Source organism: Alosa alosa, chromosome 13 (assembly GCF_017589495.1).
Source record: "Alosa alosa isolate M-15738 ecotype Scorff River chromosome 13, AALO_Geno_1.1, whole genome shotgun sequence".
NCBI classification, from domain to species: domain Eukaryota; kingdom Metazoa; phylum Chordata; class Actinopteri; order Clupeiformes; family Clupeidae; genus Alosa; species Alosa alosa.
This window is the reverse complement of record NC_063201.1, coordinates 8,488,116-8,506,056: the sequence shown is the minus strand read 5'-3', so window position 1 is coordinate 8,506,056 and position 17,941 is coordinate 8,488,116. Positions and strand designations below refer to the sequence as shown.

The following is a 17,941-nucleotide window of genomic DNA, read 5'->3' as shown; positions in this document are numbered from 1 at the left end:
GAGTTAAAGGAGAGGTCTGGTAAGATTGGCTATCGATTCACATAGCCTAGTCTACATGTTATGAATCCTAACAATAAATTCACTGTCAGATTTATTTTACGATGTTTATTAGACAGCAGGAAAACTCTTTTTATTTATATATTTAATTTATAGGATAGAATTTGTAGCCTATAATTCAGGTGTAGCATACAGGTAATAATACAGGCATAAAATCACACAGTAAGAAATCAATATATATTTTTTTATTTATTCATTTCTTTACAACATGAGAAATAAATGCTGAGGGGAAAATATGTATCACTGAGAGAGAGAATCCACTAAAACAGAATATCCCTGATAGGAGGGTTCCTCCAAAATCTGAACCCCAATCCGCATACCCAAGCAAAGCAAATTCTAGACAGCACCTACTTTTTCACAGCTGGCATTGTTAGATCACACGTCCTTTTACACACATAGTAAAATAGTATCCGAACACCCTTCATGATGATTTAGGCTCCAATGTCTAAAACATGATAGCCTACAGGTTCTAATTGCATATTACATCTTCATTACCTTGAAATGAAATATAACATGCTAAATCAAAACAATCCAGAAGCATAGTAGCCTACCTGATTTCACAATGAAGGGTGTTTAGGCTGTGTTCTTACTTATTTACATACTCTCATCAATGTTGCATAATCACTTAGTGCATTGCTCAAGATTTCCTGAGTAAATTTGCAAAAAAAAAAAAAAAAAAAAACAAGGCAGCTTGACCCTTTTAAACATAGCAACCATAAATTTCTTTAAAGTGGACTAACCTACTATACAACTACAATGGATATTCCTCTAGATCATTACAGTTAGATGAACTCTGCTTCTCTTACAATCATAACCGATATTGTAAAGCCATGTAATGGGTGTCTGAGGGGACATGAGTCCACGACATAAAGCTCTCGTTTTAGTGCAAATAAACTCGAACATCAGAGAGTCCCTCTCAGTGGGGGAGGCGAGGTCAGAGCAGGCCTTTGCCTCTGGTCCAGAGCTCACCTAGTCTGCTGTGGAAGCATCCCTGCCAGCAGAACAAACTAAGGCCCTTTCATCTTTAACAAACAAAGCAAAAGTAACAAACGTATGTATGTATGTATGTACGTAAGTATGTCATTTCTTCCACAGCTCAATGTGTGAAACCCAGCACACTCAGAATAATGTGTATGTCACTAATCAATCAAGGTTACTTTCAAGATCATTTGGGGCCAGAGAGAGACACCTGAAGTTAACAGTCATAGTAAAGGCTTTCACTCGAGAGATTTTACCATATAAACAAACACACTAAAACAAACAAAAACTGCATTAGGGCAGTGCCAGAATCTATATGCAAGGGAGGAACACAACATCTTCATTCATTTTCAAAAGCTGGACTCATGAGGCATATATGTTTTTATATATATATATGTGTATATATATAAATATATATCTTATATTCTTAAAATAATAATCCATTCAACACTATATGTCCACTCTTGTGTTATTCAAAAAGGCAAACTGTTGTTCTCTCGAAACCCATGTCCCATTTCTTTCACCATCTTTTCTTCTCTTTTTCCCCTTGAAGGGTTGGGGGCCAAGCAGCAGCACTCAGCTGACTGAGTGGAGTTGGGCTTCATCCACTTAAGCATCAGCTGCGGCCTGAAGGTGGAATGCAGTATATATCACAAGGGTTCGATGTGCAAAAAACTGCAAAAAGGGGTTAAATATGGCTAGCAGGGCACCCATCGTCCCTCAGTACAGTACGCAGAGGCCATTGTGGCCACTGCTTGCAACAGCACTTCAACAAGATCAACTTAAGACTGGATTCAAAAGGGCTACTAGGCACGTGCCACAGGGTCTGTGCAGTGGAGATGGGGAAAGGCCTAAAGGTGGAGGGTGTGCTGAGATACCATACGCTAATGAAACTCTAAATTTCAAGTGGAAAAGCCACAATAAATACCAGACAATAAATAAATAAATAGCTTACGCAGAGGGGGGCTCATGTAATTATTTGTCTTTTTCGTTCCTTGTGTTTTTCTCTCCCTTCTTTTTTGTAATAACAAAAGCAAAAACAAAAGATGGAGTGCTTTTGGAAGACCATCATTAGATGAACACCGCTCAAAACAAACCTTTGTCAACAGAAAACGTAAACACAACATCGGTGATGTTTCTCAGACATCCCACCCAGAAAAATGTTTTGGTCGCACATACATAAGCCTCGGAAATAGACTCTGGTCTGTATTAAAAACCTCTGCTTTATGATACACACACAACCATCATATCCCTTGAGAGCCAGGGAATGCAGAGACAGATCTGGAGTGTCAGGTGACTGAATGTGGTGACTTCTGATAGACATGATCAGATTTGATCTTTAAAGAATTAATTTGCATATATTCTTCTTGATAAATAAACCTCTACTTAACTGTTTTCTTTGGTACATGGCTACAACGCAGGTTAGCCTACAGAAAGACTAATATGAGGTGGATAATATAAACTCTAGAGTTATTCCCACTGTTAGCAGAAGCAGAAGATGTCACATACTTGTAGGTACACCTTGTTATGAGTGACCTTCTCTCCTGTGGAACTCCAAGTACCACCACTCCACCAGCAGGTGGCAGCCAACACATGGGTTACGCCCTGGCATAATCCTGTCCGCTTTCACTCAACATTACAAAAGGCCATTACTTTAAGTATGAGTCCCTCTTTATAGTTCCCTCTATTGCTCCTGTACATGATTGCATAGTAAAAGAAAATCATTCTTACCCCATGCCTCAAGCATATATTAACAAAAATAATTCTGACAGAGAAAGATCAAATGAAACATTTAAAGAAAACCAACCAGCTAACGTAAAACAGAAAACAAGCTCAAGAAACAAAAAAAAAAAGCATCAAGATCCAGAAATAAACATTAATGATCAGAAAGACCCGTTTGTTTTCCACATGTACTTTAAGCGCATTTAAGTCATTCATCTCACAGGTCAGTTTGCCTGAGTCGAGGCAAGCTTGATGGAAGAACAGTACCATAAAGAGGGCAAAGAGCAGCATGGATTCCCATGCACACACACACATACACACACATACACACACACACACACACACACACACACACACACACACACACACACACTTTGCTTCTAGCCACCACACATGATCAGTGCCCTCCTTCTTCACTCTTCCTCATCCCCCTCTTCTTCTCCTTCGTCCTCTCCCTCCTCTTCTTCCTCATCCTCCTCGTCCTCCACTCCATCCCATCCTTGCAGTGGGGGCCTGCTGTGATGAGGCGAGGGTGACTGTGACCCCCCGACTCCTTCCTCCCGCAGACCCCCCATCCCCGGCCACAGGGCGGCAAAGCCGGCCATCCTGTGCCCGAGCAGAGGCAGCGCCTGCAGGGGCAGATGCTGCGCGCTGTCGGGGTACACCAACGAGCGTGCCAGGCCCGGGGACGAGCGTGGGTGAGCCTGCAGCGTGAGCGGGGATTCCAGATGCCCCTGCTGGTCACCCCCGGCTCCTCCTCCTCCTCCTCCTCCGTCCGAGGTACCCTCACCACCTGGCGCTGCCAGGCCGGATGCCCGACGTGGGCGTCGCGTGCGCAGCTCCAAGCAGCTGTGGCCCTTGCGGTGGCGCTGCAGGTGGTCCTCGCGGGCGAAGGCCTTGTGGCACTGTGGACACTCAAAGGGGCGCGCGCCGCTGTGCAGGGAGAGGTGGTTCTTGAGGTCGTAGGAGTGCAGGAAGCGGGCATTACACTTGGGACAGGGGTAGGGCCGCTCGCCTGTGTGCTTACGCATGTGAATCTTCAGCTTGTCATTCCTAAAGGACAGGACAGTACAGACGAGTATTAGCCAGTGATTATCATAAATAGGGCCGTCGCTTACACTCTTGCTAATCACACCGCACAGTGGGAGAGAGATTTTCACACATATTGGACACACAGACACACACACACACACACACACACACACACACGCATAGACACACACTCACACACACACACCTCGTGAAGCGCACTCCACAGGCTGTGCACTGGAAGGGCTTCTCGCCGGTGTGTGTTCTCATGTGCCGGGGCAGTTTGCCCGCGCCGTGGATGATCTTCTGGCACACCGGGCACTGCTGGGGGGTCTGAGACTTCCTCTTCCTCCCGCTAGGCGCCCCAGCCCCTCCGGCCATGGCCGCCCTCTCAGTGATGGGTGCCTGAGCGATCACTCCCACTTCCAGCCTTCTCTCTTTTTCCGAGACGGCGTCGTCAGCGGCAGGGGGCATCGGCGTGCCCTCCTGGTGCCAGTGCGCCCCCCCGTTGACCAGCGCCCGCAGCTGGCTGCCCTGGGCGTCGCCGTTGTAGCCGGCGGGGTGCGGGGGGTGCAGATTATGCTCGTCCCGGCCAGGTGTGGGGGTGAGTGGGAGCCCGTGGCTGGGCCGGGAGAGACCCGTCACCAGGGTGGGAGGCGGCTCCTGGACACGCTGCTGCTGCTGCTGCCACAGGGAGCGGGCGGGGGACGCGGCTTTGGGCACATGCCGCCGGTCCCGCTTTCGACGGGATACTCTGTGCTCGGCCGCCCCCCTCTCCTCCGTGGCCACGGCGGCGGCCTCCGGCTCGGCCTCGTCGGCGGCCTCGCCCAGGATGTCGCGGCAGGCGTCGGCCACACACTGGATGCCCAGGAGTTGGGCGCCCTTTAGCACCTCGCGCATACCCGAGCTGCGGATGGTCAGCGTGGCGGTGTAGGCGAACTCCAAGAGGGCGTCCAGGGCGTCCGGCGCCACGCAGTCCAGCTGGCACACGCTGCAGCTGGTGCCCACTCCCGCGCCTGACCCCTCGCAGCCCCCATCCTCGGCCTCATCCGCGCCAAACAGCCGGCGGAAGTAGAGGCTGACGGCGGCCATGACGGAGCGGTGGGTGGGGTAGCGCGAGCCACGCGAGGTCAGCGTGAGGTCACACAGGAGCCCTGCTCGTCGCTGGGCATTCAGCCGGTTCAGGAGCTCGCTGCTGTGCTCCGGGAAGGGGATCCCAATCAGGCCGTCCTCTCCTGGAGACATCGCCACCTACAGGAAAGGGGGAACAAAAGCAGGGACATATTTTTCTACTTTCAATGATCTACTTTTTTTTTTTTACTAACTGTCAGTGCATAATGCAGCATTCAATTAGTTTACAACCAACATTATGTAAACAAATGCTAAAATTAAACTTCTAATAACTGAAAATATATTCATATGATTGCAATATCCTCTAAACTTATTGTTTTAAAGGTTCCTTTGTGCTGTAATGTAATGTATTAATCAAAGACATCAAAAATGAGTCGGTAAACACAACAAAAACTTTTGATGTAAAAAAAATGAGCACACCAAAACCACAGCTCGATAGACATCAAACGATTTCTGAATGAAAACTAAACTCAGACATCAATAGACAGATTGTATGACACATCACACAGGTAAAGGCATAGGTGGACAGTAACTAAGTACATTTACTTGATTACTGTACTTCAGTATGATTTTTAAGTATCTGTACTTTACTTGAGTATTAATATTTTTGGAAACTTGTGACTTTTACTCCACTACATTTGAAACTGTACGTTTGACTCCACTACATTTGAAATATGAGCATGAAGTACTCGTTACTTTTAACCACATTTGATTATTTAAATGCAATAATGTGATAGACCATCTTGAAGTCAATTTTTTCAATGGTTCAATTTGAACTTGGCTGAATTGGCTGTGGTAATGATGGTGACAACAGATTCTTCATCAGAACATCCTCCATGTAGCCTGGGAAAACCCAGATGAACCTGTTAGCAATTGACATTTGAGAAGTGGTATGGTGTTAACCAGGCTATCCTCCACGATCATTGCGAAATTGGAATGAAATTAGACAATCACCTGACATTCACCATATAACTAGATATTTACCCTACATTATTAAGCAATAAATTATCTACTCATAATTGAGTTTTCTGGTTTTGTATTCGGCAGTGAACATGTTTTTAGATTTGTGAACAGAGAATGAATAATGATTTCCATTATATTTTTGCATCCATTTGAACAGTTGCAAAGTTATGAAAATAGGTCAAATGTTTTTGTCAGATGTAAGGAACTAAAGGTCTCTTCAAGTCGTATGACCGACCAAAGGATGTATACCATATTAATGACCAAATAAACATTACATTACAATACATTAAAAAGGAAAAATGCTTGTACTTCTGAATACTTAGTATTTTTAAAAGCAAGTACTTCTGTACTTCAACTTAAGTAAAAATCTGACTTAGCAACTTTTACTTGTATTGGAGTAATATTTGACATGGTGTATCTATACTTTCACTTAGGTAAAGGAATTTTGTACTTCGTCCACCTCTGGGTAAAGGTATACCAAATGATTTGGAAAATTTTAACTGTGCCGCTCTGTTTACGAAGTGAAATGGAATCCATGACGCTACTTTTTCTTGAGTCATGGCATTAAACAAACAGCGCTTGTGGAATATGATCTTGTCATTAAAATAACAATGCATCACTTGTCATTAAAATAACAATGCAGAATTATTTTTCCATATCAGGACTGGCACACCACTTTGCATTCATGTACACTTGCAGAAGGAACTCTACAGTCATTCAAAAAGTTCAGCAGTGTGAATGAATGAGGTGGAGGTGAAGACTAAATATGGCATAAAAAAGATGACACCAACCAATAAGAAAAGCAAGCGCGTGGCTTGGGTAAGGTGTGAGATGAGGTGTGTGGAAGTGCAAAATTACCGTCGCTCAACAATAACTTCGATTTCAGAACTAAGGCTAAAAAGATAGGCGATACGGGCGAGTGAGTGGTGTGTACTCAGATCTGACCTACAGACCTAGATGTGTTAAAAAAAAAGGTTTTATCACAAACGACAATTAACAACACATCAAAAATATTCTGACCTTTTGTCTAAAAAAAAAGAAAAAAACATATGTTTTGACCATTTCTAAATGCAAAACAAAACAAAACAAAAAGGTTATTTAAAATGCAATTGTGTTTAGAATAAACTCCTAGGTAGTAAAGTGTGCAGGGGTGTCGCATGGTCCAGTCACCCCACCCAGTCCCCCCCACACACACACACACACTCCACCACTGTGTGCGTCTCCAGGACCTGGACGGACACAGCTGTGCTGGAATCTCAGGTCTCAGGTAAGGCTGGCATGCCACTGGTCTACTGTTCACGTGTGGCATGGTCCGCTAAACTGGGGATTATCAGGGCCTGAGCCTCCCCCCTCCCAAATCTTTCTCCACCCCCCCATCCCCACATGCACCTCTACCCCTGTCAGATTACTAGATCAGGGTCATCTGCTTGCACTGAATCTGGCAGAGGAGACAGGATCAAGGGATCAGACGAGAGAGATAGAGAGAGAGAGGGAGCGATGAAGTATCATGTGAGAATGAGGGGATCGGAAAGAGAAAGACAAAAAGACAGAGGGAGGGAGAAAGAGATACAGAGGTAAAATAAGAGGGAAAGCAACATTGGGTAAATTGTGCAAGAGATGGAAAGAAAGAAAGAAAGAAAGAAAGAAAGAAAGAAAGAAAGAATGGGAGGGAGAGAAAGAGAGAGAGAGGTGAAGAGGTGTAGCGGTGTGATGTAATGATAGAGGGGAACAGAGGAAGAGAGGGGGAGGGGAGGAGGGCATTAGAGTTTTATCTGGTGCTGCGCTGGCTGTAAAAATAGAGAGCTGCCAGGGGCCTCAGTCACAGGTGCTATTGGCGTCATCACTTTTCAGGTACACCAGTGAGATGCTACATGTGTGGCCATGTGTGTGTGTGTGTGTGTGTGTGTGTGTACATGAGTATTCACGCAAGATTGAATGCAATAAAGTATCTATCTATTTATCTATCTATCTGTGTGTACAAGAGCAGTATTAGCGTGAATGCCTCTTTGTGCATATTTGCAGGCATGCTTGTGTACGTGTGGAAGCTGACGTGTGTGTGTTTGTGTGTGTGTGTGTGTGTGTGTGTTTTAACACAATGACACTACGCTGGCAAAGGTGGCGCCCGGAGACCGTTTTCCATCTTCGCTGGAACCCACCCGCTCACTTCCTCTGACGTGCCTCCACACCCGACGACGACTCTACTACACAGCCGGCACACAGGGAAAAACTGCAGAATTTACCTATGAATGTGTTTGTGTGCATGTGTGCATGTGTGTGTGTGTGTGTGTGTGTGTGTGTGTGTGTGTGTGTGTGTGTGTGTGTGTGTGTGTGTGTGTGAGAGAGACAAAGAGAATCTGCCTTTTCATGACCACTTAAAAGTATTTCAGTTACTCCCTCTCTTAATTCTTCTTCCTTGCCAAACCCCACCTGTTGCACAAACCTCACACACACATAAGCACAAAAACCTGTGCCTCCGGAATTTTCCACCAACAACCAGGTACTTCTCCCCTCAACATAACAACCAGCGGGTCTCCCAACAGCCCATAATATGTTCCCTAGGCGGCACCCAGCGGGCTCTGCTCAACACATAATTTGTTCACCTGAATAACCTGCTCCAAAACACACACACACACACACACACACACACACACACACACACATATATATAAAACTCGAGGAGCAGGATTTAGAACAGGTGGCATTTTTGTTTGGCCTACTAGTGGAGTTTGACAGCGCTGTCTATTAGTTAGAAGAGCAAATAGTAGCGTAAACACAAACTCCAAATGTTTGCCACATCAAAACATCAACAGACACACACACAATCCACCTACCACCATTGTCACAGCAACGCAAGAAAGGCTTCAAAGACTAAACTTACCCATCTCCACCACTACTCAGAGTGATTGTTCTTAACTGTAAACACATGCGGACTGTGATTTTAAACGACTTACACTGTGTGCGTGTGTGTCTGAGTTTGTTTGATTTTTATGTGTGTATTTGTGTGTGTGTGTGTATGTGTGTGTGTGTGTGAGAGAGAGAGTGTCTGTGTATGTGTTTTTGTTTGTGTTGTGTCCGAGTTTGTGTGTGTGAATATACGTGTCTGTTTGTTTGTGTGTGCGTGTGCTTGTGTGTGTGTGTGTGTGCTCCATGTGCCTACCGTTCTGTGCCTCATGGCAGAGTGCTGGGTGCTCGTCTGGAGCCGAGGTAGCGTGTGTGTCATGGCATCCGTGTTCTGCACTCGTTCGCTCACCCCTCTCACTCGCTCTCTTCTTTCTTCTACTCAATCTACCTGTTTTCAGTCTGGCTCACTCGTTCACTTGTTCTGTCGTTTACGGAAAAGCTGCTGGCATTTACCTACACTCACGATCAACTCTCTCAAACCTCCTCTACGCCAGATAGACCTTTTGGGGCTCGCTCTTCATTAAGGTAGGGGTGGGGGTGGGGGGCGATACCTATCTTTTGTCTCTCTTTCTATCTCTGTACCTTCCTGTTTCGTGAAAAGGTGTTTGTAGAGGAAGGGAGAGCGACGATTACGTTTTAACCTTCCCCCCTCGAACTCGCCTACGCGCCCCCTCTCCAAAGCGTATCAGCGGCTTCCGAAACGATTGCAAGTTTCCGACAAACAATTTTCCTGCTCATTGAGACCTTTTTAGCCAACGGACAAACGCAGCAATACAAACTAACAAGACATCTAAAACTTCACTACACTGATAAAAAATGAGTTTAGGATTTTGCAATATTCTTTGTGAGAGGTGTAATGCCTATAGTATGGATATGGATGATCAGATGTGTGTGGCACAGTAAAAATATCTCATTTTTAAATGCTTCAAAACAATCTTTCGTTGTCTCAGTGCAATCTACATGCACTGCATCGACTGCAACAGGTTTCTGAGATCCAATAGCCTGAAGAAGTAAAAAACACATTTCAATATACACCTACGCCCCATCTCTCCTAGAGAGAGAGAGAGAGAGAGAGAGAGAGAGAGAGAGAGAGAGAGAGAGAGAGAGCAAAACAACAGTATAAGGTAGGGGAGGAAGGAGGGAGAGAAGGAAGTGTGCAGACTGTGCAGAAGTGGTCAACAACATGTCTACCCCTGCAGTGGAGTAGAGGAAGAAGAAGAAGAAGAAGAAGAAGAAGAAGAAGAAGAAGAAGAAGAAGAAGAAGAAGAAGAAGAAGAAGAAGAAGAAGAAGAAGAAGAAGAAGAAGAAGAAGAAGAAGAAGAAGAAGAAGAAGAAGAGTCAGACACATAACAGGAACAGAGGCTGCATGGGGAGAATGCAGGCCCACACCACACAATCATCTTACACCCAAGAGCTTTGGAGCGCGGAGGAAAACAAAACGACAAAACTGAGAACGGAGAAAATAAAGTGAAAGTTGCACGTAGTGGTCAGAGAGCAGGAGCCAGGTTCCTGCATCTCAGGACACAACTAGGCTGACTGGACACAGAGTGGACATGGTCCACGGAGCAGCAGGAGCCTGAACACAGAACGCATGTGTGAGGCGCTGAACACAGAACGCATGTGTGAGGCGTTATAGGAGCCTGTGGTTGTACAACTGATAACAGATGAAGTGATGACGCGGTACATGAACTGATAAATGGCCGTTGAACACCAAGGGGTGAAGACCAAGCTGGAAATAGGAGAAAAGAGGACAGAGGTGATCAACTAGTCTGCTGAGTTTGCAAAACAGTATACATATAGTGTATGTGTTTGTATATATATGCACACAGTTACTCTTCATATATATTTTTATAAAGTAACTTCCTGTGTGTAAGTGTGTGTGTGTGTGTGTACACGTGTGTGTGTACGTGTGTGCAAACTTTAGGAAAAAAGGAAGGGATTCTTACTAACGGCTCTGTTTCACACCATGACACACACACACACACACACACACACACACACCGAGAGAAAGAGAGAGAGAGAGAGACAGAAACACAAAACACACACATGCTTTTTGTCGCATCCCCCAGAAGCTGATGGTAGCGAGGACTTTTCAGTCGGTGGGGTTGTCGGGGCTTCACACATGCGGTTAACGCCAGACAGCTGCTATGCCTCCAGCCGAAACAGTAAGACTAATTCTAATGACAGTAAGTGGTCTTGCAGTGATGAGAAGCACCCACACACACATACGTTACTCCCCCACACCCACACCCCACTTCTCTTTCTCTTTTCTATTTCTCTCTCTGGATCAGCTCTTTCTCGATCTCTATTAGTCACTGTGTTTCTGCTCTTCAGTGTCCCTTCTCTGTCTCGCTAAATATTGCATAAGGGTGTCTCAAACTGCTTTCAAAGTGAAAAATAGAAGCAGACAGTTGATCACCATGTCACACACACACACACTCACACACGCACAAATCTGGTAAAACTTAAAAAATAAATAAAATTTAAAACGCCAGCGGCCGGGGTGGGGGGGGGGGTGGATGGGGGTGGGTTGGGGGTTGAATTGTAGACAGTGAAATTAAAACACAATCACAGGCATTAGGAAAACATTACATAGTGAGACAGAACAAATATGTTGTTGAGCGTTTAAAATGGCACAAGCTATGACATACAAGGCACCATCCCAAGGCTTAGAAAAAACAAAACAAAATTATCTATTTCTTTCCCTCTGAAAGGGGAAACCTACTGCACCACGTTTGTCTCTCTAGAAGAAACCTCTTTCTAAATGTGTGCAGCACATTTATTGTTCTTAGTAACCAGCCTCTTTCTCTGCCTCAAAACGGATTCTCAACTCCCACACCACTAGTGACAACTCACTTCTCTTCTTCCCCTCCGTCAATATGGTTTCCTCATCCCTCTCTCTTTCTTTTGGCCCTTTCTTCTCCCTCATTCTCTCTCCTCACTCCTCCCGTTCTCTCTCAATCCTTTAAAATCCAAAGCTTCTCCTCATCTCCTTACCACACATACGTACATTTGCGTTTGTTCATTATGCACTGGTTTGTTTTGCGCAAGTTCATAAGGTATCTCTGACTCTCCATACTGAACTGTGGCCGACCACTGTTGTGTCGTGTCAGGTTCGGAGGCGTTTTTTAATAGTTTTCCATTGAGTTTGGGGCCATTTTCCAGTGACGGCCTTGTGCATACGAGTGCAGCCAATAGACAGACACACAGACACAAGGGGGAAAATATGATCTGGGCACGAGAGAGAAAGCAGCGAAGGAAACTTGCATGCTTGTGTGTGTGTGTGTGTGTGTGTGTGTGTGTGTGTGTGTGTGTGTGTGTGTGTTTGCTTGTTTGAGTGTTATAACAAATGTGTTCTGTATGTGTGTGTTTTAAAGGCATGATCTGTGATGAGTTCTACCTCCGTGAATAACACTCAGATATGCAACAGTCACTTTTAAATTGAGTTCAAATGAAAAGGGGAGTGCATTGTAATTGTGTGTGTCAATATGCTCTGATTCAGACTGTCTCACTGTCACAGTGTGTGTGTGTGTGTGTGTGTGTGTGTGTGTGTGTGTATGTGTGTGTCTGAGTATGCTATGATTCTGAAGGTCTTAATGTCACGGTGGCATGACAATCACTTTTCTCATAAAGAAAGTCTCCCAAAGACTCTCCACAAGAAGAGTAAAAACATTCAGAAAACTAATTGTAATTCTTTTTACAACATTAATTTACATAACAGACAGATATGCAATGTGCATTTTTAAAGTTGTTAAACAAATTATTATACTATTATATACTATTATTGTTTATCGTTAATTGTTAACATTATTTCAACCCTCCAGCATAACTATTATTTGAATAATTTAAATGAATTATAATTATACATGATTTCTTAAGAAATCCTAAATGAATCAAAAAAACCAAAAGCACACATCCTGACTGGAACCCAATAGACTCATCTCATAATAGTTTCTTTCTAAAGCTTTGCTCTACTGTACAAAGCATAACGTTAATGGCTCCACAGAACATAGATATTATATTAAATTTTAAGTGATCTTCATCTTCCTAAGAAACACACACATACACACTTAAAATCACCAGTCACATGATAGAAGAGGCCTCAAAGGCAAAAACTGATACACAACATGAGAAACACAAACACAAAACACACACACACACACACACACACACACACACACACACACACACTCATGATGCAAAAACCTTGTATGACATGGTTATAATAGAACCAATGCTCTTTTCTGAGTCCATATATTTGCACACACACACACACACACACACACACACGCACACTCGCACACACACGCACACATACACACACACACACACACAAACATAAAGATGTAAGTCTTGACAAAGAAAGCAATTGCATACCATTTGTTGTTCATGCGTTTCTCTCACTTTCATTGTTGTCTTTCACGAATACTTGCTCTGTCTAACGCACACAAGGTCTGTGTATGTGTGTGTGTGTGTGTGTGTGTGTGTGTGTGTGTGTGCGCGCGTGTTTTTGAAAGTGCAGGTTTGTTGGGAGGTGGTTAAAGTGGTCTAGGGAAGAGGGGCTCACACCCTACACACTCACACGCGCCCACACACATACAATACAACACATGGCAATACGACACATGATGTATGACAAACCTTTACAGATGCAATGCGTATTTAGAGACAGAAAAGTCTAAACGCTAGAAAATAAGCAGCCTTCAACACTACAGATCCACACATGTGCAAGTACTGTATGTATTGAAACTGAGTTGCTAAATTCTTGCTTGTAGTTATTTCAAGGGGGCACACTGGACTCAAGGAGATATTTCTATACTTATAGTCTTGGACAAATAAACCCATGCTACACACACACACACAGAGACACACACACATACACACACACACACACACACACACACACACACACACACATCCCTGAAAAGTGCCGTTAGATATACAATTCTCCAGAACTGATATCCTATCTGAAAGAGTGTGAATTTGCATTCATTCCTGAGATAGACAGGCAGAGGAAGGGGGGAAGAGAGAGCGAGAGAAAGAGTGAGAGAGAGCGAGCGTGTGAGTGAGAGAGAGACAGGGAGAAAAGTCCTTGAATTTGAATTGCCATTTGAATTCTATATTAAAAAAATTACAAAACAGACACAAATCATGGATTACACCAGCTACACACTACCACCTCCATTTTGCTACTAAATACATAGTTACCCCAGAAAATAAACAAATCAAGAGGTGCAGAAATTATAAATAAAAAACAACTTGAGCCAGAGGCATGAACTGGGGCGTGCTGTCAGGGATTGCTCATGTCAGGGCATCATTCAAGGCCAGTGTGGCACAGAAAAAAGTTCCTGTTCTCTAAAACGACTCAGTGAAATGAATCCTGGCTGTTTCTTTAAGTAGTCTGTTACATGGAGATACCTAGGATGTCTAACTCACTTCCTGTCTAGTATATTCTCCGCTAGAGACTTGTGTTCCAAAAGCATTTGGCTTTATACGTCAATTGATATCACTTCATTTGGATAGTCCACCTAGACTTTACAGATGGTTTGGTTAAATAGCTCCTATCATACTCATGAACATTCCTGTTCAGGATCATATCAACTAACATATACTTCCATTCACAAGACATACTCTTATTCACATATATGTAACATGTAACACACACTCACATTGCATGCATTCATACTCAACCCCTACAGACATACAGAATAAGCACACTATACACATTCACAGACAGACACTCACATTCATACAATATAAAGCTTGCAGTAACAGACCCACCCACACAACCACGCACTCCCATCTGAACCCTATTGCACTCAGCACAATGATTACCCACTGTCATTCAGTCAAGAGACTAGTGAGACATGGCCATCTCACTGTCATTCAGTCAAGAGACTAGTGAGACATGGCCATCTCACTGTCATTCAGTCAAGAGACTAGTGAGACATGGCCATCTCACTGTACGAAACGACAGTTTAGAGACGGTCATCTTTCTTTCAGGATATCCCCGGCTCAATCAATCCTCGAGAGAGATCTCCATATCCACATAAAAGCCAAAAATGTTGCAAACCCCACAAACACCACCCTAGTCAGTACTGACGAAAGCTTGTCAACATGCCGATGCGTGTCTTAGCTGGCAGTGTCATGCTGTGAAAGATTTTTGTTTGACATTTTTGCGGATGGCCTGGCACAGAACACAGAACGTTAGGACAGAGTGTGTTTCTCTTTTCCTCACATTACCAAAGACTTCAAATAGATTTTAAGATGATTATATACACACAACATACTTTTTTCTTTCTTTTTTGCAGTGTTATTTTAAGACATTCCTGCAGTAGCTGGATCATTCATAAAATTCTATTTTCAGATCATTCAAAATGGCCCACACCTTTAGGACAGACTCATGAACCACAAAGGGAGTGTGAGTCTGACCTCACCCTGGTTCTGAAGAATAGGATCTTTGGACAGACAAATCCAAATCCCACTGGGAATAAGAGAGGCTTTGCTGCAGTTCAAATTCAAGGCTTTTCCTATTGTTCCCAAACCTAACCACTAACCCTAACCAACCAACAATTGCACACAATTGTAGCGAACACAGTTTTCAGATAGGGTACGATCCAAACTAAGACCCATGTATCATGTACATTTTGTGGGTTTCTTGTATTTTATATTCTTGTTCTGAGCAGACAGTAACCTACCAGTAACATTCATTAGGACAAAAGGTCTAACACACTTAAAACTACACTTGAGACTTCACACTATGGTAGACCACAACTTTGCATTTATTCAGCTAGTTCTGGAGTGCAAGAAAGAAACGCAAGTCTGTATTCAATGCGGTTTTCAGATGACGGACTGAATGTATCTATGCACCCATGCATACACACACACACACATACACACACACACACACACACACACACACACACACACACACATAGGGACACAGGGACACACACACACACACACACGGTCACCTCCCTCTCCCTTCACACAGTGTCCGGGTCAGGACAGCCTGACCGAGTTGCCATTAAGATGCCCATCAAATGAGAGTTCCACAGAAGTGTAGTGTAGTGTGTGTGTGTGTGTGTGTGTGTGTGTGTGTGTGTGTGTGTGTGTGTGTGTGTGTGTGTGTGTGTGAGGGAGTGAGAGATAAAGAGAGTGAGAGTGAGAGAGTTTGGGGCTGCTGCTCATGAACTGGGCCTGCACTGAAAGTAGGGCAGCTGCGTTTGCAGCCTCACAGAGTTAGGAATCCAGAGCTCCAACACATCTCACTATTAGTGTGTCTGTTTGGATGTCCCCATAGCCCTCCTGCTTCTGTAAGGCTTGATGTGCACACACACACACACACACACACACGCACACACACCACACACACACGAGCGTTCGCACGCACGCACGCACACACACACACACACACACACACACACACACACACACACAGTGCCTGAGCTATACATTCCTATTCATGACACATACACTTTAAGCTACATAAAATGCATAAATACTACCATACATATATGTGGAGGGGAACTTTTGAGTGTAACACATCAACATGTACAGACATACACTCACAATCATCAATACAAAGTTTAACATACTAGCGTGCACACTCACACACATATCCTCGCATGTGCATACTCAATACTATCTCCACCTCACTCTTTAGGAATATCCCCACCTCACTCTTTAGGAATATCCCTATCTCAATCTTTAGGAATATCGCCACCACACTCTTTAGGAGATCCCCACCGTTGTGAGATCCCCATGTGCCTCACTGCTTTGTCTTTTTCTAGGGGTCATTCCTAATCAAATCAGATAAGGTTGTTGTTGCATCATCTCAGATTCTGTTCAAACCTTGTCTATATATTGAACGGGTCCAAAAACCAAGGTCTGTGAAAAATGTCTGTTCAAATTTTGTCAATCCTTGATATGATTTCAGTTTTACAAAAAATCCGAGAAGTCATGTTTGGGCATTATCATCTTCAAAAGTACTTTGTAGAATGAAAGACAAACATATCCTCAGTATGAATGAACTACTAACGGTTTGTAGGGCATGCTCATTGATTTCCTATCTGGCCCTAGATTTAGAAAAAAAAAATGCAAAAAGAGTAACATTGAGATTATTATAAACTTGCTTTCTGTACTCATTTGCTGTCAATCATTACTTTTTCCTTTAAATACAGCATTTTATCAATGTTGTGTCAATAATTGATGCATCCGTAAATTATGGACATGAATATATTGAGAATAAAACAAGGGGTCTAAAATGGTATGTGGCAGAGCTAACGGAACTTGAAAATCTATGTGGAGGTAGCTCATTGTATGGTCATTTGGTGTACAAAGTGCCCATGTTGTACCATAGATAATATAACTCAGAAATAACAATGTAATTAACTATGTGCATTTATCAATGAATGTACAATATTGGCATTTGGTTCATTAAATACATTGAGCTATTCCCACTTAGACGTTCATGTTCCGACTAGCTATTTTACTCCTTTGAAAATGGCCAAAAACTGCAATCACACTTTTTTATCCGTAATATCTTCATGTGTTCATATGTTGTGTAGACCAAAAATACTGGCACACCATTAATAAAGTATTGTATTTGCAGACAAAATACAGATTGATGCCAAGTACCTATAAAAAAACGCCTTTATAATACCCTCAATATTACTCGTTAGTTCTGAATCTAGAATCTTATATTGATATAAAATAAATGGGCATGCAGTGTTTATAATGGTCAGTTTATACTGAGAACTTGTTTGTCTTCGATCCTACAAAGTTTGGTAAGACTAGGAATACTACTTTTTAGGACTTCTTATGCTCAAACATGGCATCCAAGCTATTTTACAGGTATTAGTTTTGGGACCTAAGCATTATAGACAACTTTGAGCAAAATCTGAGACCAAGTGGCAACGATTTTCCTGGTTTCTGTTTGATTTGACACAGAATGAGCCTGTGTCAATTCAGACAGAATAGGATGATCTGACCCAGTCTCTTTGCTGAGAGATCTTACCCCTGTGAGAGAGATCAGTGTCTCTCGGCCTCTGATTCCCAAGACATCTCTCCGTCCTAACAGAGATCATTCTGTCTCACTTCTATGAGAGATCACTCGCTCTAAATCTTGAGAGAAAAAGCTTCACATGAACAATGAAAA

The 17,941-nt window shown here is 43.4% G+C and overlaps 1 protein-coding gene across 2 annotated transcripts in view; it reads right to left on the bottom strand.

Moving 5' to 3' along the window:
* Window positions 1-227: 227 nt before the first annotated feature.
* Window positions 228-17,941, bottom strand: part of zbtb7b (zinc finger and BTB domain containing 7B) — a 25,313-nt gene continuing 7,599 nt past the window's right edge. For both annotated transcript variants that reach the window (XM_048262137.1, XM_048262138.1), the window contains 2 exons: window positions 3,995-5,037; window positions 228-3,810 (listed from right to left, as the gene is read on the bottom strand). In XM_048262137.1, coding sequence (XP_048118094.1) covers window positions 3,171-3,810; window positions 3,995-5,031 — 1,677 coding nt within the window. In that variant the 5' untranslated portion in view covers window positions 5,032-5,037 and the 3' untranslated portion in view covers window positions 228-3,170. The remainder of the gene's footprint in view (window positions 3,811-3,994; window positions 5,038-17,941) is intronic.